Below are 25,140 nucleotides of genomic sequence, written 5' to 3' on the forward strand. Positions count from 1 at the left end.
GATCCATGGGGTCAGGAAAACCAGAAGCAGGGGAGCTGAAGAGGTACCTTTCATGTCCATTCACTGGAGGTGTTGATCTATTGCATGGCGTTCCTCACACTGTCAATCAAAGTCAGTACAGCTCTTCCTGCATCTGGAGCTTGTGAAGGACTTCTCAGTCATGCAGGACTCCTGTTCACTGCTAAACAGTTACAGCTTCACAGAAAGAACCTTGAGAGCAAACTGCTGCTGAAGCTTAACCATCACCTCACTGAGTGAAGAAATGGCACATTTTTGCTAAATATGCAGAAATAGATGCACACCCATACAACTTAGGGTAAACTGAGCTGCCTTGTTTTACTGTACATATGTTGAAGATGCCTCGTTCTAATGTTTTCTCTGACGCTGCTGTGCCATTTGGAGCAAAAATGAATATAAAGTTTACAGCATATCTTGTCACTGGAAATTGTTTGCACTGTTTATATATTTATATTATTTACTGTAGGTTTTGGTGAAAAAAGCTTTATGTTGTGAAAAACTGAAATCTGGAAATTAGAATTGTTGTGCCTTATTTTGTTGATGTTTTTACATATATTCCTTTTGAAAATACTAAAATTTGTATATTTATTTATTTTTGTTTGTCTGATAACATTTATTTAAAAAATAAATCGGACATTTCAAACAGTTACTCGCTACTTGAGTAGTCTTTTCGCCAAGTACTTTTTTATTCTTACTTGAGTAACTTTTTTGACGACTACTTTTCGCTTTTACTTGAGTAATAATATTTTCAAGTAATGCTACTCTTACTTGAGTACAATTTTTGGATACTCGACCCACCTCTGTACAGAACAAATATTTATATGTTGAAATATTTATGGACCTAACTGTATATACAAACATGATTCATAAAGACACAGGCACAGAAACGGGTAACTGTACAAGAAAGCCTTTGTTGCATAAAACGCTGCTATTTTCACAACTTCGTTTTCTTTTAGTGCTTTAAAAACTGAACTTGACGCGCAATAAGCTGCAATAACTTTCTGAGCAGCACCTGAATGCAGCACTGAACCAGAACCCACTCCGTCTGCTGTAGCGGCATCTAGCGGTCAGAAGTTCGAACAGCAGTTAAACAGCCAGACGGATAATCTCAACGTCGTTGGTGCAGCGGATCAGATGTTAGACTGACCGCAGCGCGATCATACAGACACACACAGAATCTGCCTGTCTGTCGTTCTGTCTGCACGGATCCGCAGACGGTCAGCTGGTGAGCCGCACACAGACAGGACACGAGGCGGCCATGAACGCGGCGTGTTTCTGACAGCCTCCATCCGCATCCAGAGCGCAGCCGCTGCTTGTATCAGAGCGATCTGTGCTTTCAAAGCGGAGGAGGGGAGCACTGCAGCAGACATGCCGGGCCTGCTCCACATCACCCTGACCGGTGAGTCTCATTCTTTAATAATGTCTGATCTTTTTATTTCATGCAGCTATAATCACGGACCGCGACAGCATTTTGAGAACGATGGATATCCTACAACAAACACCCTCAATGAAAATATGAGGCTGACAGAATTCTTGGGAGACTTTGAAAACATCACAGACGAAGACGAAACTCACTACTGAGCGCCAAATGTGCGTTTTTTATTTAGTGCTGCAGGAAATAATAATAATAATAATAATAATAATAATAAATGAAATAAGGGTGTAACCAGCAGCCTGGGCGAGATCTCCTTTAATGTATCGCTCAGGTTAAATCCTGCGAAGTGGATGCAGGCTGGCAGTGTGTAGGAGGCGCGCAGTGCACTTAAATCAGTGGACACACACTGCAGTGTTTGACACACACACACACACACACACACACACACACACACACACACACACACACACACACACACACACACACACACACAGAAGGCAGAACCAGCAGCACCAGACCAAAATCTCCTAGATATGTTTGATTCAGTTATTAACATGATCATATTTGTCATTTGACAAAAAATTGACTTTGATCAAATTCAATTTAGAAACAGAATAAATGTGAATTTAGAGTCACGATAAAAACCCGAATTGTTATTTTGTGGTGGCAGCTGCAGGAGAAAACCTGCCCATGTTTGAATTTCCAATATTTTTGCTTTTGTTGGATTCATTTTTGTCAGAAGACACATTGCAGCTTTTTTTTGTGAAATGTGGAGGTTCATCTTTGTGTCCGTGCTTAAAAAACTACAGGTATTATATGGCAGTTTGTTAAATAAGAAAGAATTCTTTGGGGTTGGAAAGATTTGTGGGGTGGGCACAGGTCTTATAAGCTGATCTAAAGCTTAAAGCACGGAGGTTGATGGCTTAAGGCCAGTTCCCCGGGACATTATGTAGACTGTAGAGTAAAAATGTCCACTATTAGATTTTATCTGCCATGTCAACTTAAACTGATGGCATCCAGCAGTTTTAAAAAAGCGTAACAACAAAAGTAAATATGAAAAAATTTGCCTATATCTGTTCAAACATCCATAAACATGGATTAATGGAGTGAAATACTAAACCTCTATTCAAATTTTGAATCAAATTACACTAATTAGTTAAAGATAGTATGCATCTTAAGAAAACTGACTTATAGTAAGTTAATGTTTTCATAGTGACATATTCCCAGAGCTATAGTACTGCTTGGCCTGTTTGTATTGTTGGCAAAATACTTAATCACACAAACAAAAGTTAGATATTAGTAGATATGATTTATGGTCAGTCCTAGGTAGTTGCTAGGCATATACAATTACATTTTTGTAGATTTAAATAAGATCTCATTAAAAACTGTTAAAATGAAAACGACAAGATGCTTTCATAGGGTGTTATAGGTGCTTAAATGCTATTAAACCAGTCATGTTAGATCCATGGTGAGAAGAAGGGAACATAGATAAAGATTTTGTGTATCATAGAATGATAACTCTAAGAATTAGCTTCCGAGATGGCAATATAGATAAAGCTAAAAACAAAAACAACAACCCAGAAACCTAAAGGCCTAGTACCATAGTGTAAAACAATTAGTTCCTAAAATTTTGGCATGGAGCACAGCATTTTTCTTTTATTATTAGAAAAATGAATTTTAGTTATATATCTTACTAGCATGCTAAGCTTTGATGAGTTGTGTTATTACAATTAATGTGGTACATTAGCATCTCAGTTGGCTATATTCTCCAAAATGTAAAAAACTGTTCAAATTTACTCACATAAACAATCATGTAATTGAAAATGAATTTCAGTTTATTGCTAACGTTGATATTATAAAAACTAAATAGGCATGAACATAACGTTAGTTTGACCTGGTGTTCACTGCATCAAGATCCGGCCTGTATAAAATAAATTAGGCCACAGCTGTAAATTCTTCTTTAGTACAGTTTTTGCCAGCTCACAGCCATCCCATCACTCTGCAGCTACAGCATTTTAACTCACACGATAACAAAGTCCTGCCCAGTTGTTGTCTTCAAATCACAGTGGGCATAGTTACAGGACATATATTTATTCACAGGATGAGTCATCAGAAACTTTTATTTTTGCTCTCACAGCTATCTTATCCTCACAATGCAGCTGTTAAGACAAATGCAGTTCTCAACATTTCTTATTACACTAGAGTGATTTAAACAAATAATTGCACATCCTATCTATTTGTTATATTGTACCATGCAAGCTACATGCGATCATGATATACATACTACACACAGCAATACCTGGATGGTTTCTTAGCTTTAGGTTTGCTACATTAATCAAGAATGATGGTTGGTAATTTCTCACATCAATATTACATGCATGAGATCACATGTAATATAATCTATATATTTTTTTCTTATTATTCTTTAATTAGACATATAACACTGCTCTATTTCTTTAATTGTGGTCTAAATATTTAAGTTGATCGTGTTGCATGTAATTTGGGATGAACTGATTGGAGTACTGCTCCACATTTTAAGGAGCCAACTGAAGTGGTGCAGGGATCTGACCAGGATGCTGCCTGGTCAGATGGATGTTTTTCCGGCATGTCCTGCTGGTAGGAGCCTCTGAAGACCCAGGGTACATTAGAAAGATTACATCTCTCAGCCTCCAGATGAGATGAGGAAGTGTCTGGAGACAGTGACGTCTAAACATCTCTCCTTAGTCTGCTACCCTTGTGACTTGGATTCAGATAAATAGATGGAGCAGTGACTGAACTCTTTGTATATACCTTTGGGTAGATGGATTACTAATGCAGTACCAGTGTGAAGCGAAAAACTTGCAAACAAAAGCTGAGGCCTAAGACCAAATACTGATCAAATATTGATCTCTTAGCTCATTATAATTCATGAGCAAGGAGCCCTTGATGTCAGAGCATTCTTTTAGAAAGAAAAGAGTTGGTGCTTTAGAGCTTGCTCTTAGCTTCTCGACATGCAAACAGCTACTTTGAAAACAGGCCAGATCAAATGTTTGTGTTTCAGGGTTGGAAATGTGAAGGTGGTGCTGAAGGTCCTTAATTCTACTTGGTGGTTTAGCATTTGATTGTAAAAACACATCAGATTGCATAGAAATCTATTCGGTCTTTAAGTGATGACGTGACGAATCCTGCTTCCGGGCCTAAAGTAGTCTGCGTTTAATATGGCTTTTGTGTTGTTAACATGTTTAATGTTTTGTATTTTCTTCTATTTAATCTCAAAAAGCTCCTAAAAACAGTCAGTGATCACTGTTGACCTCACTCGGCTTTTATTACCCCTAATAATTTTAAAGTTTAGTTTTTAAAACCTTAAGATGTAAATACAGCCCAGCCCATGCAGCAGTGTATTAATGACTAACCTCGTATTATGGATGGATTATCTCAGTTGTTCTCCTGGCTGAAGTTTGGTCCGTTTACAGCATCCTGCCATGCTATTACATTTGTTCCTGACCAACGAGAATCCTCCCGTTAACTTTTATCGAGTGGAAAAAAGTTAGCGTGTTTATATTATGCTCACGTAGCTGTGTCGCTAGCGGTCACGTAGCACATCGTTATATACCAGCTAGCCAAACTTCAGTAACCCTACAAACGTCACTGCTGTTTAGTTTTCTGTCTTCATTTATGTTGGAAGTGATAGCAGAGCTGTACGTTTGAATTTGTTTCCAAAATCCCTCAGTCAGGACATGCTATATTGTATTTAGATAGAAGCTAGCGAGCTAACTCCCTGCTAACTTCTAACTCCGTTAAATGTCATAAATTCCATTTTCATGGATGCCTGGATGTTAATCTCAGTTGCTACATCTGGTAGAGCAGAACACTGATCATTTTATTACAGATGAAAGACTTTAGACAGTTTTTCAACTCTCAGTGATGCCTTGATTTATGGACTTGCAGCGGAGTTTGAGCCCAGACACGGCTAGTGATGTCAGACTTAAAGACTGGATTGGAACACTGCTCTTGATCAAGTGTGTTCAATTATAAATAATGGTTCCTTACATCAAAAGCGGCCTTTGATAGCTTTGAGTGGTATAAATATGTAAAATTGTGCTTTTTTTGAAAACCAAAGATACCTTTAAACTTCAAATGCCAATTAATGTCCATTTTGTGAAGTCCCAATTAGACTATTAAAGGACAATAAAGCGTGGCGTGTGATCCCTCAGTCCTCTCAGTCACAACGTGTAGTTACAAAAAACCAAAGCATTCAGCTTGTGCCTAGTAGATGAATTCAAGGTGATTACGTCCATGTTTTTATATGATCTGTATGTAGCCACCTGGGGATATACCATGGTACCCATACTTATACACAGTTTATGATTTCAGCATTAAGTCTTTGTTGTTGTTAGAGGAGAGTTTAGTAGAAAGAACGTACTCTGATACTGACAGTGTTTGAGGCTTCAGTCATTCTGGCCTGAGGTTTTCACTTCTGCTGCATTAGCTCACTTGTACGATGTATATTCCTCTTGGGTATGTGGCATAATAATGCAGCATCTGTTCAGTAAGACTGAAAAGAACGCTGCATCAGTACCAACATAGCAAAATTTAAACTCACGAAGCACTGTTTTATATCTTTATGGCCAAATATTAATTGATCAGCGATGAATCAGGGAGTATCAGTTTTATATATGTTGTTTTTCTGCTGATTGTCTTAGGTTTTCCTGGAGAGCGTTAATTTTAACTAAATAAACTGCAACTCACATTATCTCAGGATAAAATAAGGACTGTTTCCTGTATGGATGCTTATGGATTCACCACAGTGTTGACTTGGGAATTTGGAAAGTACAAAGGAAAAATCCCAAAAGGTTGAATTTGTTCATCTGGACATAACGTTTTCAGTAGGAGAACGCTACGTTTTGTCACTCACCCAAGTGACTTCTTCAGTCACTTGGATTGCTTTAATAATAAGGAATTAAAGCGACAGAAACAGGGCTGTTCTCCTCTAGGTGATGAATCCCTCATCTCTCCCTCCTCCCATCTGTGGGGGACTGTGGGGTTGTGGTGTTGGGCTAGAGAGCTTAGCATGCTGCAGACATGTTTGAGATATGTTGTCTATGATATTGTAATCTGCTCACTTAGCCTTTGAGGTCAGACAGCCATCTGTGGTCTCAGACGGCTACATATGGGTGGTTACAGTGAGTGCTCCCCCTCCATTAGGGATTAGTGATGGATGCATAAGTGATGGATGCAGAAATTGGTCAATTTATATTAAAAAAAGACAGCTGGAGAAGTTAGCAATTAAACAACAAACGGATGAGCAGGTGATACTAGCAACCCTAAATGATGAAAAGGCACAATAGGGGTGTGTAACACATTTGGGAGACTGCTGTGCCTTCATTCTAAAATTAATTTATGAGCTCCTTATTAGCAGTTGCAGCTATAAGCTTGAGTTTATCTATAATTACTTACTAATAGCCAGCTACAGATGACCAACTGTGAATTAAAAACAAGAAACCAAGACAGTATTGTAATAAAAAGACACACAAACTAAACAGCTAAAATGTGTTCTTATTAACTGGTTCAGTAATGTGAAATAGTTACAACAATGGCTCTTGTTGCTCGACATCAATGTTCATCCGATTGGTCTCATGTACTGATCTGTGTTCATGTACACATTCTCTTTCCATTTCAGTTGTTTTTTAAAATTGTTTTCCATCACTGAAAGCTACCTTGCACAGTTTAGGCATCAGAACTACTCGGTTACGGTTAGAAAACACAACTGTTGATGCTTTTTGTTCTCCTCTGAAGATTTTCTATAGTCATGCTGACTGTAAACAGGACAATCTGTCAAATTGCCTTTTTTCTGACTGCTTTACCAAAGCCATTCATGACAGCTTATATACCATTTATAAACAGTACAGTATTCTATTATGCAGGTAGTGATAAACTGTAATTAAGCCCTGCATTAATTAGTGAACACTCAAATGAATAGTGAATCAATTAGCAAATGAAGGAATTAGTGCAGTAAGATGTCATGGGAGTCCGATAAGATACTGAGAGAAATTTAAATACAAAATGAAAGAGCTGTCACTGATGTTCCAAGCTCAGCAGTGAATATAACACTTCTTTGATTTGAGAGTTCTGTATTTAACAGTAAATTAAATCTCTTTAATGTGCAATAGAGTCTATAGAGTGCTCCTATCTCTGCTCTGCCCCTGGACTGCTGTTCTTCAAAGTGTGCTGAGTAACAAAACAAGGAGTGCTGCAATTCTGCATCGGGAATTAGTTAAACGGATTTCATCTGTCAGTTCATTTAATTCTAATTGTTTTTTTTATAGTTTTTACTTTATTTTTTCATTGTGAGCCACTGTAAGTTTTTTTAAATTCAGCGTATAAGAGCAGATGATGTCCAGATGTTCAGAGCAGAGGATCGACAGCTGACAAGCTGTAATTGCAGCAAAACCTTCATAACAAGTTTTATTCCATCTGAGCCAGAAATGTGAACTTCAAACATGTGAAAATCACACTTTGTGTGTGTGTGTCTATCAGGAAAGCTTTAATTCACATATTTCCATTTTCCACCCTTTGTAGAGATTATGTTTGATTTGTTTCCTTAAATTCTGTTTTCTTTACACATTTTCTCAGTATACTATTAATCAGTGGCAGTTAGTTTCAGGCTATGCTACCGCTCCAGTGTGATTAACTGCAGTGGTACATTCTAGTATCAGCTCTAGTGTTTTTTTGCTTTCTTCCCTGTAGCTCTTCTGGCCAGCTGTGATGCCTTCAGGCTGGGTTCTTCCCACCGTGTAATTCCCCTCAATGCTCCGGCAGCTCATCTCTTCAGGGATGAAAGTCCAGCCAAGTCAAGTTTCATCCTGGAGTTAGTGAGAACCAAACGTCATTTGGTCCAGGAGTTAGTGCGAGCCCAGCCTCATTTGGTTCATGACATGGGTTGGCCAGAGATACATGAAACGTCACGCTCACAGACCAAGATGGAGTCAGCTAACTCATCTCAGTTGAGCGCACCACCATCTGCGAGTCAGGTGGCAAGAGCTCATGCAGCTGTGGATGACAACCTGGATGTGGAAGATGAGATGGAGGTGAGGGCACGTTGCTTTTGTGTTTTGTAACAGATTAACTGAAATCCTTTAGATGAATTATGGAGAGCCGAACTGGAAAATAGCCACGCAATTTAGTTTGGCCGTTTTGTCTTTGCTTATGTGAAAAAAATCTCATCTTTTCATTACTTGCAGTATGTTTTTTAAGTCTTGCACAAATAGTTACAACATGAAAAACATGGAGGCACCGCTGCTGCCCTTTAAATTACACTCTGTAGGAGCAGAAATCGTGTAAATAACAACATGAAATAATGATGAGTCATTCCTTTGATCATTCTGAGCCCAGCTTTTTTATTTATTTATTTTTTTGTTTAATGCCAGTTTATCATCATTATTAAACCGGATTTTTTTGGAATCAAGGAAGAGAGGCTGAAAGGATAAATAGTTTTGAAAAGCTCTGAAACAATGTTGTATCCTTGCTTTCATTTAAGAAATATTTCTGCCTAGTTTGTCTAATTTCATCTGCTCATGTGGTTATTCTGCAGCTGATCATTTATTAGTTTCTCTCAGCGTGTCTGTATATCTGACCAAATATTTGTCTGCTTTCAGCGTATGGTTCATCTGGCAGTTCCACAAGATGCAGAAAGCTACACTGTAAATCCAGACTTCGCTGACCCAGAGGCGGAGCTTCTCAGCGGGCCAGGAGCTGGCGATTCTTCCCAGGAAGCTTCTGGGTTCTATGGAACAGATATGGAGGACAGAGACAGAGGAGAAGAGGGCCCAGAGGACCGAGAGAGAAGAGGAGGAGAAGACGAGTGGGAGAAAGAGGCAGGGGAGGAAAACGAGAGCAAGGGGAAAAAGGAAGACGAGAAGGGAAGAGCGAGAGACGATCAACATGTTTTGGATGCCTTTGAGGTCAACCACACAACACCAGATCTCGATGCTCTGATTGGTTAGTAAAAATCGTTTCCCTTATTAAAAACACATCCTCATGCAGCTTCTTTGTGTTTGGGATTTAGTTCTCTACCAAAGCCCGCTGTCATTCAGCAGGAAGTTGCATCTTCAGAGACTTTATTGTTATTCCACAGATGTCTGGGACCAAATGTTTGCCTGGGAAAAAACAATTTTAAATCAACATTTTTACAGACTGTGCTGCTCCACTTTGGTGGGCAAACATTATGTCTGCATCTCAAGCTGTTGTGGGAAGCGAGTTATGATACTGGTTCTTAAATATTGATTTTTGCCAAGGGTAAAAATTCAGTCTGGGTATATAGAAATGTGGGAAAGCACCTGAAGATACAACCAACTGCTGGAGAAGAAGAGATAAAGGCATAGCCTGTATGTAAAAGATGGGCATATTTTCTGGGTCTGAAAGAGATTTTTTTTTCAGGTTTACTTCAGGTATTTCACAAAGGATTTGAGGACTAATAATTTCTTCCTCATATTCAAAGTCAAATTTGCACAGTTCTTACATATATATATATATATATATATATTTGTGTTGTACCTCGTCAATCTCTATCTGTGAGAGGTAATCGGAGCACTAGGTGCGGTGACTCCCAAGCTAGGTGAGTGGCTCCAGCAGATCCCGGGAACAACATCGGAGATCTCTGTCCAGAAGAGCGCAGTCCTGGGAACAGTTAAGATACTGCGCAGGACCCTCAAGCTCTCAGGCCTCTGGTAGAGGACCCGAGCTTGAAGGATAAACCGCCCGCAGGGGCGTGCTGGGTGTTTTTTATATATATATATATATAAACATTTAACAACCGGCGTAATTAATTTTGTTCCTTTAACTGGTTCCGTATCTCCTGTGACTTTGTGTCTTTGATAAGCTGCCAAATCCTCAGCACTACAGACAGTGGACTCAAAGAAACAACATATGTTTGTGACATGTCTCAATGTGTCACACAGGCTACAGTCCATCTTTCAACCCCTCCTCCTCCGAGCAGTCCAGCATCTCCATCCCAGCAGAGGGACCTGATTCTGGGCCAGAGGAGCATCGCGCATCCCCCGTTCTAAAGGTGAGGATAGAGAAATTAACCTATTTATCTGTGTGAATGTAACTCAGACTGGTTATTAAGCTGGGTGGTTACCATAAACTTAATCATTTAACTGAACTTACAGATTCAGGAAAAGCAACAAAACAAGGACTAATGTGATATTTGCTATACAGGTGGGTCCTTTAGATAAAGAGCTGTGGGAAGCAGAGCGGGAAGAAGATTTCCTTTCTAGCGGATATGGAGGCCTTCGCTCCTCCATCACTACCACTACTAGCACATCAAGTGCTGCTGGAGATGCTGTAGGAACAGCCTCCCCAGAGACCGACACTGGCACAGACTTTGGGCTGCTGGGAAGTTATACAAAAGGTACACTAAAGCAGTTTCCTTGTTTTATGTTGTTCCCTGTTCCCCTGTGAGATATCAACGTTTGTTTCTGTAATGTTCTTTTATTTATGTACCCTTGTGCTTTGTATTTCCTGTTTACGTGGGATAAAATGTTTGTGCTACATCGGACATTTCAGGAAATCCAGCTATCGCCTGAAATTTTTTGATAGTGACGCTGTTTTTTATTCTTTTCTCTCTGTATGTTTATTGAGGCGTAACATTAATTAATAACAGATACAGATTTTCTGTATCTGTTATTAGAATAGTTTCTCTTGGGTATTATCAGTATGTTTTGGGGTAAATGTGATGTGGTCAGCAGTGTTTTTTACCTTGGAACCGTCCCATGGATGCCATTTTTGCCCAGTCTCCTTCTTATTTTTGAATCATGAACTTTGAGGCAGGTGAGGCCTGCGGTTCTTTAGATGTTGCTTTGGGTTCTTTTGAGGATAAGTTGTTGATGCACTATTGGAGTTATATTTGTAGGCCAGTCAATCCTGGGAAGCTTTCTCTGTTTTTCCAGTGGTTCAGTGGAGTCCCCAAGAATTACAAATACGTTTTAAACCCTTTCCTGAGATATACAGTCCTGATCAAAATTTTAAGACCACTTGGAAAATGGCAAAAAATCATACTTTGCATTGTTGGGTCTTAACAAGGTTTCAGGTAGAGCTTCAACATGCAACAAGAAGAAATGGGAGTGAGCCAAAACATTTTTGAGCATGAAATTTATTGAAAACAACGCTTAAACTGAAATGGGCTGTTTTACAGCTGATTTAGGACCACACCTCCAAAAAAAAAACCCCAAACCCCCCAAAACAAAAATCAAAGTTTAAGCCTTGTTTTCAATAAATTGCATGCTCAAAAAATGCTTTGTCTCACTCCCATTTCTTCTTGTTGCATGTTGAAGGTCAACTTAGAACCTTTTAAAAATCTGACCATGCAAAACATGATTTCTTGCCAATTTAATTCATTTTTCCTTTTTAAAGTTGGCATTTAAATGTGTGAATGACCTTGTGCAGCATTCAGTCAGTCATTCAGCAGAAAAGGTGTAAGCACAAGATAAGCTGTTAGCGGAGAAGATTGTAAACTACCAATAGTTAGAAAACTGCCACAAGAAATAAAAACAAAAAAGATTTAACGCAAAGGGATGATATTATTATTGTTATTAGTGATGTTTTCTGTCTGATCTTATATTTGTATTGAAACATTGTGTCTTAAAAGCCTAACCAGGGACAAAGTTGGCAAGTTAACTTTGGTTAGAAGGGGTATAGACACTGCATCTGTTACATTGTGTTTAAATGCATCAATGTTTGATAAACGGTCAAATCCTCTGTTTTATAAAAATATAAAATGCATACAAACTATAATCTTCTCAGGTCAGATGTTTGTGTGGACTACATAAGAAGTATTCTGATCAACAGATGTTATTGCTTTAAGATGGAGCCAGGACAGATGTTTAGCCTTATGTTGAAGTGAGGTAACCATCTGCTGACTGGCATTAAAATGATATCAATTCTCTTAAGGCTAAGAAGATACACGTATTTCACAAAATCAAACCATTCCTTGTATCCAGCACTCAGCAGGTTTGCTCTGGTGTCATTTAATTTAGGATGTCTGTCATTTTTATTTGTTGTTAACTGTAATGACTAAAAGATGCAGCTTGTTCTAGAAGATCTGGTGAATTTGCCAGCAACATGAACCCAAATTGCACATTTAGAGGATTGAAAAGGTGTTAAAATGCTTGAGTGTAAACCACAGAGAAGCTTCTGTGTTTTTTATCTCTGCTGCCTTGGTTTTGTTTCTGCAGGTGAGACAGAGGATGAAGAGGCTGAGAGGGAGGAAGAGGAAGAGGAGGAGATAGGCCTTGTACACATAGGTGTATTTACCCACAATCCCACTGTACCAGAGGTTGGCTTGGCTCCCAGCAGAGAGCCTCTGCAGCCTAGTGTGGAGAAAGGTGAGTGTCCAGTAATAATCAGTATAAAGCTTCTCTAAGCCCCTCCCCTTAGAAGGATTTGTTCAGTGATAGCACAGCAGGTCTGTCAGTTCTTCAGTGTTATGATCATAGCAAGCCTGACTAAAGCAGGCAAATTGCCTCCTCTGTACCCAAGAATTTAGACCAAAAGACAGAAGTGACGAGGGGAAGGAGGAAAGATGGAAAAAGATGGAGCGTGAAGAAACAAGAATCAGACACATCATCCCACTCACTACTGATCCTTCCCCCACTATTGGGTTCACCGACCCATCCTGGAATTGGCTGGAAAAGACCACTCCTCTGGAGTCTCACAGGTCAGAGGTCAGGGGTGGTGGGGTCGCAGAGGTCCTACTACCAGACAGCGATCTCAAAGGAGTAGAGGTGACACACCAGGTAAACTTGCAGACAGTGGGAACAAACGACAAATATAAGTTATTTTTTCCGATCATAAAATTCTGGCATTTATAATGCTATTTTACTTTAAATCCAAATCTTTCAGGTAGTTTGTGTTGACTGGAGTGAGCTGACTGGACGAGGCTATGTCGTCCTCAACATGACACAAAACATCAACTGCGTGAGTACACCTCGACCTGACTTATGCATTAGTATGCATAAGATGATGCCATGATCGCCTTTTGGAATCAGAAGTAACCAAATTTGGATGAAAGAGGATTGGGCTAATAAAACCCTAGAATTTAAATTGCAAAATGTGGAGCACAGACTCTTTGGACCATCTGGATCTCACAGAAGACTTTACTGTTTATTTCAAAATTCCATTTAAAATGCTTTACAAAACACCAACACCACAAAATGATTGACAGTAGGGGTGCAACATACACAAAATTCACGGTTCGGTTCGATACTTTGGTGTCACGGTTCGATATTTTATTGATACAAAAAATGTTCATGCCTTTTTAATTTGTCATTTATTAAAATTATAAATATATATTTTAACTCAAAAGTACAGTTTTTAAATTTAATGTTGCTGAAAAAAGAAAATAATAAAAAAAATAAATCTATCTGATCGAGAAATCACTCATCTTTGGAAAAGAGAGTTTATTACAGAGAAATGTCTCTTTCCAAAATAAAAGCTATACTATACGCTTCTTCTGGGCTATATTCTCAGCAGCATATTAAACATAGCAGGTCCCCATAAGGAGAATCCTGTGCTAACGGCTGTCTAAATGACTCGGGTAAAGTTTGTAGCATGCGTGCTTGTTGTTTTTGTCTGCTTCCACTTTGCACTACAATGATGTGAGCGTAAATGCGCAGTCATATTCATTGTGTTCCCACTAGTGCTGTCAGCCTTAATCTGAAATGACGTTAACGCCACAACACGGCAAATCTCCGTTAACGAGCTACCGCGGATCACCGTGCGTGGGGCTGGACGGCGTCAACACGTTAACGAGCAAACTGCGCTAACGCAGTAGTTCCCACCCATGTAATTGAGCATTGCGTGGCACATCCGACATACTGTTTTACTTTTGTCCATGACGCGCTTACCTTCAGGGTCATACTTCACATGAAGACCAAAATAGTTCCAAAGGCCAGATCTGAATGAGGGTGGGGGAGGTTCAATTTGCCATGTTGCAACGAGCTTAGCTTCTGTCTTGCTAGCTTGTGCTGCGCTCAGTGGATCTGTGCTTGACAGTGCAGTCTAGGCGGAGTAGTCGAACGCAGATTCACTGAGCTCTCAACACAGACAGCATTGTCAGAAGGAAAGTTGATAAAATAAATTAAAAATTTTGTTTGATAGATATGCATACCGAACCGAAAGCACTGTATCGAACGGTTCAATATCGATACGTTGCACCCCTAATTGACAGATGCAGTTTTGTGACTCAGTTCTCTTTTTGGAGCCAGCCTCATGTGGCCATTAGAGGAACTGCACCTGAAGCGGTTCCTCTAATGCCCCTTTGTTCAGTCAGGGGTCATTTTTAGGGGTTAACTGCCACGTCAGTGATGTTTATCAATCTGTTACAGTTTCTGAAAAACTACAGACACAGAAACATCCCTACAGTGTTTGGAACTGATCTGCAGTTATGCAATTGTATGAAGGTGAAATTAAAGTTTAGCTGGCTAAATTCACTTCGTTACATGGCGACTTTGTACATCTGTAGTGGTTAGAGATGGATCTGAATCCTGTGCACACGATAAGTATAAACTTTATTTCATGACATTTTTTAAACATTCAGGAATACGTTTAACCCCATCTGCACTGCTGAGTGCATGGACTGCTACTTAGAAAATGTCTATTGTCTATTTGTCTATTAGTCTAACGTCTGGTTAGTAATGATAACACTATGTCTAATAGTAATATTTAATATCAGAATATTTACTTGTAATTCTTTCAGTTCTTACTATTATAAGTACATATAATACCAATTTTTTCAGCAGTCTGATTCCGTTTCAGCAAATTAGTTTAAGAAAATTCAGTGCAGTTGATCTTGGAGATAGCTGTGACCAGCTGTGGTTTGGGCACACAGTTTTGCTTTTACACGACAATAAACCACTAAAATCTGTTTGCAAGCAGACCGAGACACTCATTCTCAGGTGGTCTGTTTGGTCTGAACCAGTCCAAATAGGTCAGATACAGTGGGGCAAAAAAGTATTTAGTCAGCCACCGATTGTGCAAGTTCCCCCACCTAAAATGATGACAGAGGTCAGTAATTTGCACCAGAGGTACACTTCAACTGTGAGAGACAGAATGTGAAGAAAAAAAAAAAAATCCATGAATCCACATGGTAGGATTTGTAAAGAATTTATTCGTAAATCAGGGTGGAAAATAAGTATTTGGTCAATAACAAAAATACAACTCAATACTTTGTAACATAACCTTTGTTGGCAATAACAGAGGTCAAACGTTTACTATAGGTCTTTACCAGGTTTGCACACACAGTAGCTGGTATTTTGGCCCATTCCTCCATGCAGATCTTCTCGAGAGCAGTGATGTTTTGGGGCTGTCGCCGAGCAACACGGACTTTCAACTCCCGCCACAGATTTTCTATGGGGTTGAGGTCTGGAGACTGGCTAGGCCACTCCAGGACTTTCAAATGCTTCTTACGGAGCCACTCCTTTGTTGCCCGGGCGGTGTGTTTTGGATCATTGTCATGTTGGAAGACCCAGCCTCGTTTCATCTTCAAAGTTCTCACTGATGGAAGGAGGTTTTGGCTCAAAATCTCACGATACATGGCCCCATTCATTCTGTCCTTAACATCAGTCGTCCTGTCCCCTTGGCAGAAAAACAGCCCCATAGCATGATGTTTCCACCCCAATGCTTCACAGTAGGTATGGTGTTCTTGGGATGCAACTCAGTATTCTTCTTCCTCCAAACACGACGAGTTGAGTTTATACCAAAAAGTTCTACTTTGGTTTCATCTGACCACATGACATTCTCCCAATCCTCTGCTGTATCATCCATGTGCTCTCTGGCAAACTTCAGACGGGCCTGGACATGCACTGGCTTCAGCAGCGGAACACGTCTGGCACTGCGGGATTTGATTCCCTGCCGTTGTAGTGTGTTACTGATGGTGACCTTTGTTACTTTGGTCCCAGCTCTCTGCAGGTCATTCACCAGGTCCCCCCGTGTGGTTCTGGGATCTTTGCTCACCGTTCTCATGATCATTTTGACCCCACGGGATGAGATCTTGCGTGGAGCCCCAGATCGAGGGAGATTATCAGTGGTCTTGTATGTCTTCCATTTTCTGATGATTGCTCCCACAGTTGATTTTTTCACACCAAGCTGCTTGCCTATTGTAGATTCACTCTTCCCAGTCTGGTGCAGGTCTACAATACTTTTCCTGGTGTCCTTCGAAAGCTCTTTGGTCTTGGCCATGGCGGCGTTTGGAGTCTGACTGTTTGAGGCTGTGGACAGGTGTCTTTTATACAGATGATGAGTTCAAACAGGTGCCATTCATACAGGTAACGAGTGGGGGACAGAAAAGCTTCGTACAGAAGATGTTACAGGTCTGTGAGAGCCAGAGATTTTCCTTGTTTGAGGTGACCAAATACTTATTTTCCACCCTAATTTACGAATAAATTCTTTACAAATCCTACCATGTGAATTCATGGATTTTTTTTTCACATTCTGTCTCTCACAGTTGAAGTGTACCTCTGGTGCAAATTACTGACCTCTGTCATCATTTTAAGTGGGGGAACTTGCACAATCGGTGGCTGACTAAATACTTTTTTGCCCCACTGTATATGAACACAATTTTGAAGCCAATTATTCATCCTAGAACCAGCACACGCAGCTGTGATGTGTCCTTCTTTGAAGAAGGAGCCAGACTTTTCTCTCCCACTGCAGTAGCAAACATCAGGTGGAGGAGTGCTGTAGAGCTCTAAAACCCGGACTGCTGGGGGCTGCTTGTATTTGTGTGTGTCGGTGAACGAACATCTGTCCATGGCACCAACACAAACCCTCACCACCAATGCAGTAGTTGTTGGCACAGAAACAGGGATGGAGTCAAAGCTGAGCTACTGCAGTTTAACTTCTTTTATCCTGTTTCCTCACCTTTGTGTGTGTATGTGTGCGTGTGTGTACGTGTGTGTGTCTGTGTGTTACAGGAGGATTTCCGTTTAGACCAGGGTGTGCGGTTGTTGACGACTATAGAGCGAGTGTTTGCTCGGAGAATGAGTAGCCCTGAGGGAACATGGGTAATCTACCTCAGCAAGCCTACACACCAGCAACACCAGCTGCTGATGAACGTGGCATCTGTGCATGGTACACCCACCTACACACCTACCCACACACACAAACACAAACAGACACACACACACACGTACACATGTACCTTAAAATGCAGAGAAAATAGTAAAACACAATAAGTACAAACAAAAATGTTTTTAACTGTTAAACTGGAACACATAGCACACAGCATCAGCATCCCTATTTATAGCCAATAGGGGGAAGAAAGACTTGTTTCCTAGTCAACAAAATACAACATTAAAATTACAAAAAAAAAATGACAAAAACTACAAAATCTGATGTAATTATAAAATAAAAGTACTCACTGTGCTGTAAAATGTCATGTGTGACAGATATTATGTTAGCTTTAACTGCTTTATACTGAATGAGGTGCATTAAAAGATTCTGGAGTCAAAAATCAAAAACGTCCCTGACTTCTATTTGGCCTGTTGTCCTTTAGGCTATGTGTTTGTGCACAGCTTCCAGCACTGCTGGATCAGGCCAAGTAAATCCTTTTTTTGATGATTCGACCATGGGTATCAACTTCATGCTAACGACAACATCAAAACCTCTGTCAAACTGACCTGAACTTCCGGTTGGGGATTATCTGTGATGAATAGAGTTGGATCTCTGGCTACAACTCACAACAAGGGTCATAATTACAAATCTGAACAGGAGCATACTTGTCATTTTTTATATGCTCAAGCAAAAAAGTAGTTAGTCTGAGATATTAAACCCAACAGAGGATCCCTGTTACTGATTTGAGTGCACAAGCATATTAATATTCATCCATGTAGCTTGTCCAGACTGCAGTGGCTGCTGGCAGCTGTGTGACAACAATGTGCAGACAGACATGAAACAATAAAAACATTCAGCACAAATAAAAATGTATCAACAGAAGTTATCCCAGTCTTCATACTTCAACTCTGAACCAACGGTGCACCCTGAAATATTCAGTTGTGATCAGGGGTCTCAAGCAGTTTCTTTGTTCTTTGGATAAAAATAGATGGTCTGCTGTCACATTAAGTTAATTTTCAGCCTCTTTCAGGGTGTGTTATCTGAAAGCCTTCACAAATATCAAACAGTTGCAAATGTCAGGCTTCAGTATCAGACAAAGAAACATGATATAAAGAGATCCTTTAAATGAGGCATTTGATTCAGTTCTGACCCAAAGAAGAGTTTAGGAGCTTCTCAGTAACACACATATTCAAGCACACACAAGCACTATGTTGGCTCAAAGGACTGTGTCTGACAAGATATGTTTTTTTATCCAGGAGTGATCCCGACCAAAGACATGCTGGGCATGCTGGCAGAGATCAAGACATGTCTGACTGAGGTACAACATCTAGAAACTTTTTAAATTTGTTGCAGCACTCTCCAGCAAATCAGATTCAAACATTTCTGCTAAGATACTGAAGAGAACACAGTGAACGTGTGTGAAATGAAATGGAAAAAAATGCACCTCTTTCTGTGACAAATCGTCGGTATGTCACACTTTTGGCCACCCAACACGTCTCTTTGTTACGCGTTCGGAAACGGCAGGAAACATGAGAACCGTTTGGAATGAATCTACACATGTACGTGGGTTACTGGTTCTATTGTATTCCATCCACAATCCTGCGTGGTTCATAGGGCCACCTCGGGACTTGATAAATCATCGGTATGTTATATGTCGGGATTGAGAATGGCCTGGTATTTCTTACAATATAAGCCCAAACATTCATGCTGACAGATTTCTTTTATTTAATACTATAGCATTTCTTTTTCAAGTGGAAAAACTGAGACATGCGCTTCTTTTTCCTATATTAAACCCCTAAAGCCTGAAATCTGAAATAATTCTGCTCCATATTATATTTGCTACATCTGGAATTTTGTTTAAATTGCTTAAAAATATATTGTGCCTTTTAGTTAAGTTTTTCAGGGGAAAAAAATCACACTGATCTTGTAGAAGTCTCAAAAACTCACAGAAAATTGTATGTGTCAAATATGACACACTAGGCATTAAGGAGTTAAGATATCTTAGGGAGTAAATGTGCAGTTACACTGCTGTTTACTGACAAAAAAGGGGAACTTTCACTGGTCCACTTAAGAGCAAGGTGAGCTGTCACAGTGTGAAACGGGTTTGACATGAGTTTAAACTAATGGTTGATTGTTGTGCATGCGTACCTTTTCAGGTGGGCGTCCAGAACTACAGTGCTGCCAGCAACTGCCCGTCTCGGCCCAGTCACACACGCAGTGACTACGGCAAGCTGTTTGTGGTTCTGGTTATCATCGGCTCCATCTGCATGGTAATCATCACATCTGGATTCATATACATCTGCTGGCAGAGACGGCTCCCTGCAACGAAAACTGCGGTAAGCACAAACACAAACCATCGCCATGCGCTAACTGTGGCCCGTGCTGATGTGCAGCTGTGCTGTCAAGTGTTTAAGACCACAGATGTTTGTCAGTGTTTACAGTATATATATATTATACCCTCTATACTTAAGTAACTTAACCTAATGTAATATGGTGTCTTGGAAGTTTAATTAACAAAGTCTGCAGACACGGTCAGCGGTAATCAACACCTTCCTTTTTTCTCATGCACACGAGAGAGAGAAGCGCCTTCAGCAGGGCGCTGGTACACAGTCTCTAAAGACGAATAGCACAGCACTTCTTTAAACACAGTTCAGACCAAATTAAAATAAAATAAATACATTTTAAAGGACATTAATTGAAATGTGCTTTCAGAAAGCTGATTTCAGTAAATAATCCATCCATTGGTGATGGGTTTTTATGTAGCGTGCAGGTTGTCCAAATCCAAATATAATATTACTAATAATATGAAAACATTATCATAATTGTATACGTTTTAACAGTAAAATAACGATGTACTAATTTAAATGTATTAATGTGGTTAGCTTTCATATATTGTGACCAGAATGAAGGAGTTAGATCAAACATATGATGTTGGAAACATGGATCATGGTTAGGGATGATATTCATCTTAGTTTAGGTTTTGTTAAATCCCTCTAGCCTGTGTTTAGGGCTGAGGTGTATCAACGTTTCTTTGAGGTGTTCTTACTTTGCCAGACTTTTCATTGGTTTCCTCTCATTCATTTTATTTTTTGCTGCTGAGTTCATGAGAGATGAAGGTATTCATGTCTCTGAGCTGCCGCACTGGATAAATGGATTACTCTTTATAAATCTTTTGCTCCTTTTCCACACAGTTTCGTGCTGAGGAGCTTCACTTTGTGGTGAACGGTTGCCATGATAACCCAACACTGGATGTGACTAATGATGGCCAGCCTGAGATGCAGGAAAAGAAGCCAAGTACCAATGGGCTTGCAGGAGGAGGAGCAGGAGGAGGAGGAGGAGGAGACAGAGGTGGGGAGGAGAGCAGTCGATGGCAGGTGATTGGAAGACTAATTGAGGGATAAAAAAAAAGATGAAGAGATGGATGAGTAAATAATGAGTAAATGAGTTACTGCTAAAGCTTCCTTTTTGAGAAAACTAAACAAAACAAAAATACATTCTGCCTGGCAACGGCATGAAGACACTAATCTCTTTTTTTTTTTTAGGTATTTGTCAATCAAGCAGCCACAGAGGAGGAGGAAGAAGAGCAGGACACACATCTCTGATTGATGAAGACGATTCTTTTATATACAGCTTATGAGAGGAAGCCCTGAGGAAGGAAGAAGATAATGAAAGAGGATGGGGAGATGGTGGCAGAAGAAAAATAATACAAATGTTTTTGATGGAGAGAACAAAGAAAGAAAGGAGAAATAAGGGAGAGAAAAGGAAGACGCTGATGGTAATAAAGTGTTGCCCAGTCAGCTGAGCTAAGACTGAGGCTAGGGGGAGTAGAGGAGGAGTCACTGACGTCATGTTTGAGATTAGACACTGAATTCACGTAGAGTCATGAGTCTCTCTGAGATCTCAGCTTTTAAAACAATCAACAGAGTGTGATTGACAAAGCTGAAATTTCATTAAAAGATTAAACTCCTGTTGGATAGGTTAATAATGCCATCACGCCATAGAAATGCCTGTGTTTAGTGTGCCTTACGCTGCTACCTTTTTGTACAGTGGCTGCATGGGACAGATTAAAAGCAAACTCTGCACAAGTCATAACTTACAGCATCATTTTACAACCCTAATGTTTGAATGTCAACGCTGTGGCACCGTTTTGTGTCACAAATCATTAGACAGAATGGCCCACTGTTTCCCTAACTGTGAAAGTAATCGAAATATTAAAGGTTTACTATGAATTGTGGTAAAACTGTAGGTAAGTTACAGGTCAGTATTTTATATATAAGATGTAATGATTTTATAAATATGATATATTAGTTCAGGGTAAAGTAACCAACAGTGTATGAAGTTGACAAAATTACCACCAGTAGAAAAATGCCACTCCTCATATACTTTTTCCCCTTATTGTTTGTCATATCTGTAGAGACTGTCCATATTAAACACAGCCGAAGTTTGAAATAATGAGCTCATAGTCTGAAGCTCAGGCTTTGACGGGCTTGAAACGCAAGTTTTACAAAAGGATTTTTTCCACTCTCTTGCCTTGCTGATGTCAGCACTGCACCGATGTCCTGGCACAACCAGAGCCACGGCCCGACCTCCTGTAGGAGGCGGGGCTTTGAAGTCTGTTTGCAGAAACCAGCAAGTACCAACCAACCAGAAAAATAAAAGCAATTAAAACAGGTTCACACAGAATTTTTCATAATAATAATGTTTCATAATCTTCTAAGAGATATTGTGAATTAATTTAGGACTAGGGCTGTTCGATATAACGATATATATCGGATGACGATATAAAAATGTCTATCGTTTCATTTTACGCTATCGTTTGTTTCGTGGTGTCGCAAAATGAACTGTTTACAGCAATATTTTTTCATTGTTTTGATGGTCACTGTAGTGGCTATATTAATTTCCTAAAGTTCTCTCTTTCTCTTATATTTTATATAACCACACTATGGACAGACAAGCGCCTGTTTTTATGCGTTGTGGTTAGCAACAAAGACAGTAACACCATCGCGTGTCCTCTTGTTTATGTTCCACATAAACCTTTCACAATAAAGCTCAAGATCCTGTTGAGACTTTTCAAAATAAACTGAACCAAGTGAAAGAGCAGATTTTTACGGATGAGAAGTAAAAAAGAGCAGCCAGGTGCTAAAAAATAAACCTTAGACTCAAATGTTAGAACAGGCTTTTATTACACAGCACGCCTAATAAATACTCACAAAGAAAGCCGTTACAACTTATGTCTAAAAATGTATTGTTTCATGCATCTGTTAAAACACTCGACTCCAGCTACATGACGCGCAGCTGGAAACACTTCCCGCAAGTCGAGCTGCCCGAGATTCACAGAATTTACAGAAAATGTTACATTTTTGTGATTTATATCGTTATCGGATGATAGAATTCTTATATCGGGATATGAGATTTTGGTCATATCGCACAGTCCTATTTAGGACTTAAAGTCACTATGGGTTACAGTTAGTGCTTGCTGTTAAACTCTATATTCGGACATCACTGACAGCAGAAAGAAAGTCCCAATACCAGTGCAGCCAATCAAATCATCAACAATTAGATGATAAGGTGTGACTACAGTGACAGCAGCGACTCCTCTAAGCTACTCCTCTGGATTACTGATGAGAAAGTAAAGCCTGTAGCAACTTTGAAAGTGAGGTTTTGGCACTTTATTGATTCCTCTTGGAAGTAGTGACTATCATCGTTGAAATGCTGCATCATGTTAAACGTCTTACATACAGTGATTCAAATATCTCTATTTTGCTTATAGGAATGGTTGTAACTGCTGAGGATGTTTACTCTGCACTCTCAAACATGTCATGTGATCGCTGTACTTGTGTGCTGCTAGCCTTATATGCTGTTTTTCTCCCCCAATAGTGCTCTAATGGCTGCTGTATGCTCCTGGCTAAGTCTTGAGGCTATGACACATGGGCAACATTTAGATGTCAAAAGCATGAAATATATAGATAGTTACAGTGTTAAAGTCGAGTCACCAGACCCAAGTCGAGCCCCAGGTGTTCAGTATTATGGTGTTAAACATTAAAGTCAGAGTTACGTTTAAGTCACAAATGGAACGACTACAGTATACACAGGGCACACAGGAGTAACAGTTTGAGTTCCAACTCAGTAAAAACACGTCTGCAGTGTTATCATCACTCCAAACTTGTCCCATTTACTTTATTCAGGGCTTATAAGATTGAGTTAGCATGGCCATTGTCTGACTTTAAAGGAGTCACCTCAATACACGTATGACTAACATTTAAGTTCAAATTCATTCATAAAGGATCAAAATTAGAATTAGCAGAGGTTACAAGTCCACGGCCCAATTAATAAAACACTGACTCGCTATCACTGTGATGACACAGATCAGGCGGAACTAAAACATGCTCACTGACTCATTGCTGTAGTTGCCCATCTTCATTTTCATCAAGATGCTGCCTGTTTTATCTCTTACTCTGACTTTTCTTGATGCATCAGTACTGTACATGGCTTCACTCAAACCCACACGGATTAATATGCACCATGTCAGCTAAGCAGTATTTATGGAGCGCTGAGGACACATGCAGAGATGGAGAACGATCATGAATACATTAAATGGTTGCCCGCAGTGTGGATTATGTGGTTGTCAAGCACAAGATAGCTAGGGTGGAGACTACCGAAAGTGTGCACTACACAGAAGAAATCCAAATGGAGCTTTATCATTCTGTTTAATATCAGGCAAAGCACAAAATACAGGCAGGCTCTTTGTTGTTATATAGATGAGCATGTAGCTTTCAGCCCTGCAGTAAGCATCAGTATAACAAAACATACAGCTGGCGTTGCTGAGAAACTTTAATTTAGACAAATTTTGTTGCTTGAAGTGATCGTTTAACAAATTCTGCTTCTTCACATTTTTGATTTTATACGTTTTTGTTTTTAGGTTCTGATGGCAAGCGTGTGGATAGTTAACAGTGCCAGCACAAGTTCAGTTGTAGCAAAAAACAAATGAGCCCTTAGTTTGTATAAAGAGTTTGTTGATATGATTTTAAATCAATATGTAAACTTTTCTTTTTTTTTTACTTTTCATTCATTATTTTGAAATATTTTATTTTTAATTTAAAAAAGTTTTTTTCTATGTCTGTTTGTTTGCATTTACACAAACATATGGTTTCACATTTTTGGTTGTCATTGTAATAATTGTGACAAATAAAGTTTGAAGAAGATGGGATACTGTGGTTTGTCACCTCCCAATTGTAAGTAACTGTATGATATCACAGTTCATTGGATTTAATGCTTAGCTTAAACTAGATTCTTCCTCTTTTCAGCAGATGCATTAAATTACATGAATAAACCCCGACAAGCACCCTAACCACTAACAAAAAAACATGATTTATAAGCTATTGTTGATTTCAGTAAAGACCCTGAAAAAGTTCACTTAGAGTCTGGGTGGTTGACTCGCATGCCATAATCGCTACACATGTTCCTGTATACTATGCCAGCTACTTGGTGACGGCGTTCCATGTATGCCTTGCATGCTAGCATCTTGCACCCTGCTGTTATGTACTAGATTGTCTCAGTGACATTTTTACACTGCTTGTATTTGGGGTCTTGCCTGGTATGGCATTTAAACTTCTCTAACTGTCCTCTAGCCGCTACTTAAGATCAGAGTCTAAAAATGAATC

The 25,140-nt window shown here is 39.6% G+C and overlaps 1 protein-coding gene across 2 annotated transcripts; it reads left to right on the forward strand.

The window, feature by feature from the left end:
• The first annotated feature begins 1,291 nt into the window (after positions 1-1,291).
• podxl2 (podocalyxin-like 2) lies at positions 1,292-24,681 on the forward strand. 2 transcript variants are annotated; one of them, XM_082534427.1, is made up of 13 exons: positions 1,292-1,417; positions 8,120-8,460; positions 9,028-9,370; positions 10,330-10,439; positions 10,592-10,784; positions 12,607-12,756; positions 12,911-13,167; positions 13,274-13,348; positions 17,341-17,497; positions 18,736-18,797; positions 19,636-19,815; positions 20,671-20,853; positions 21,022-24,681. In XM_082534427.1, the coding sequence occupies exons 1-13, from the start codon at positions 1,387-1,389 to the stop codon at positions 21,079-21,081; spliced, it is 2,142 nt and encodes a 713-aa protein (XP_082390553.1). In that variant the 5' UTR covers positions 1,292-1,386; the 3' UTR covers positions 21,082-24,681. The 2 variants fall into 2 exon arrangements, with proteins under 2 accessions (XP_082390553.1, XP_082390552.1); XM_082534426.1 differs by having other exon boundaries at positions 20,671-20,827.
• Positions 24,682-25,140: the final 459 nt, after the last annotated feature.

Source organism: Aulonocara stuartgranti, assembly GCF_965226115.1.
Source record: "Aulonocara stuartgranti genome assembly, chromosome: 5".
NCBI classification, from domain to species: Eukaryota; Metazoa; Chordata; class Actinopteri; order Cichliformes; family Cichlidae; genus Aulonocara; species Aulonocara stuartgranti.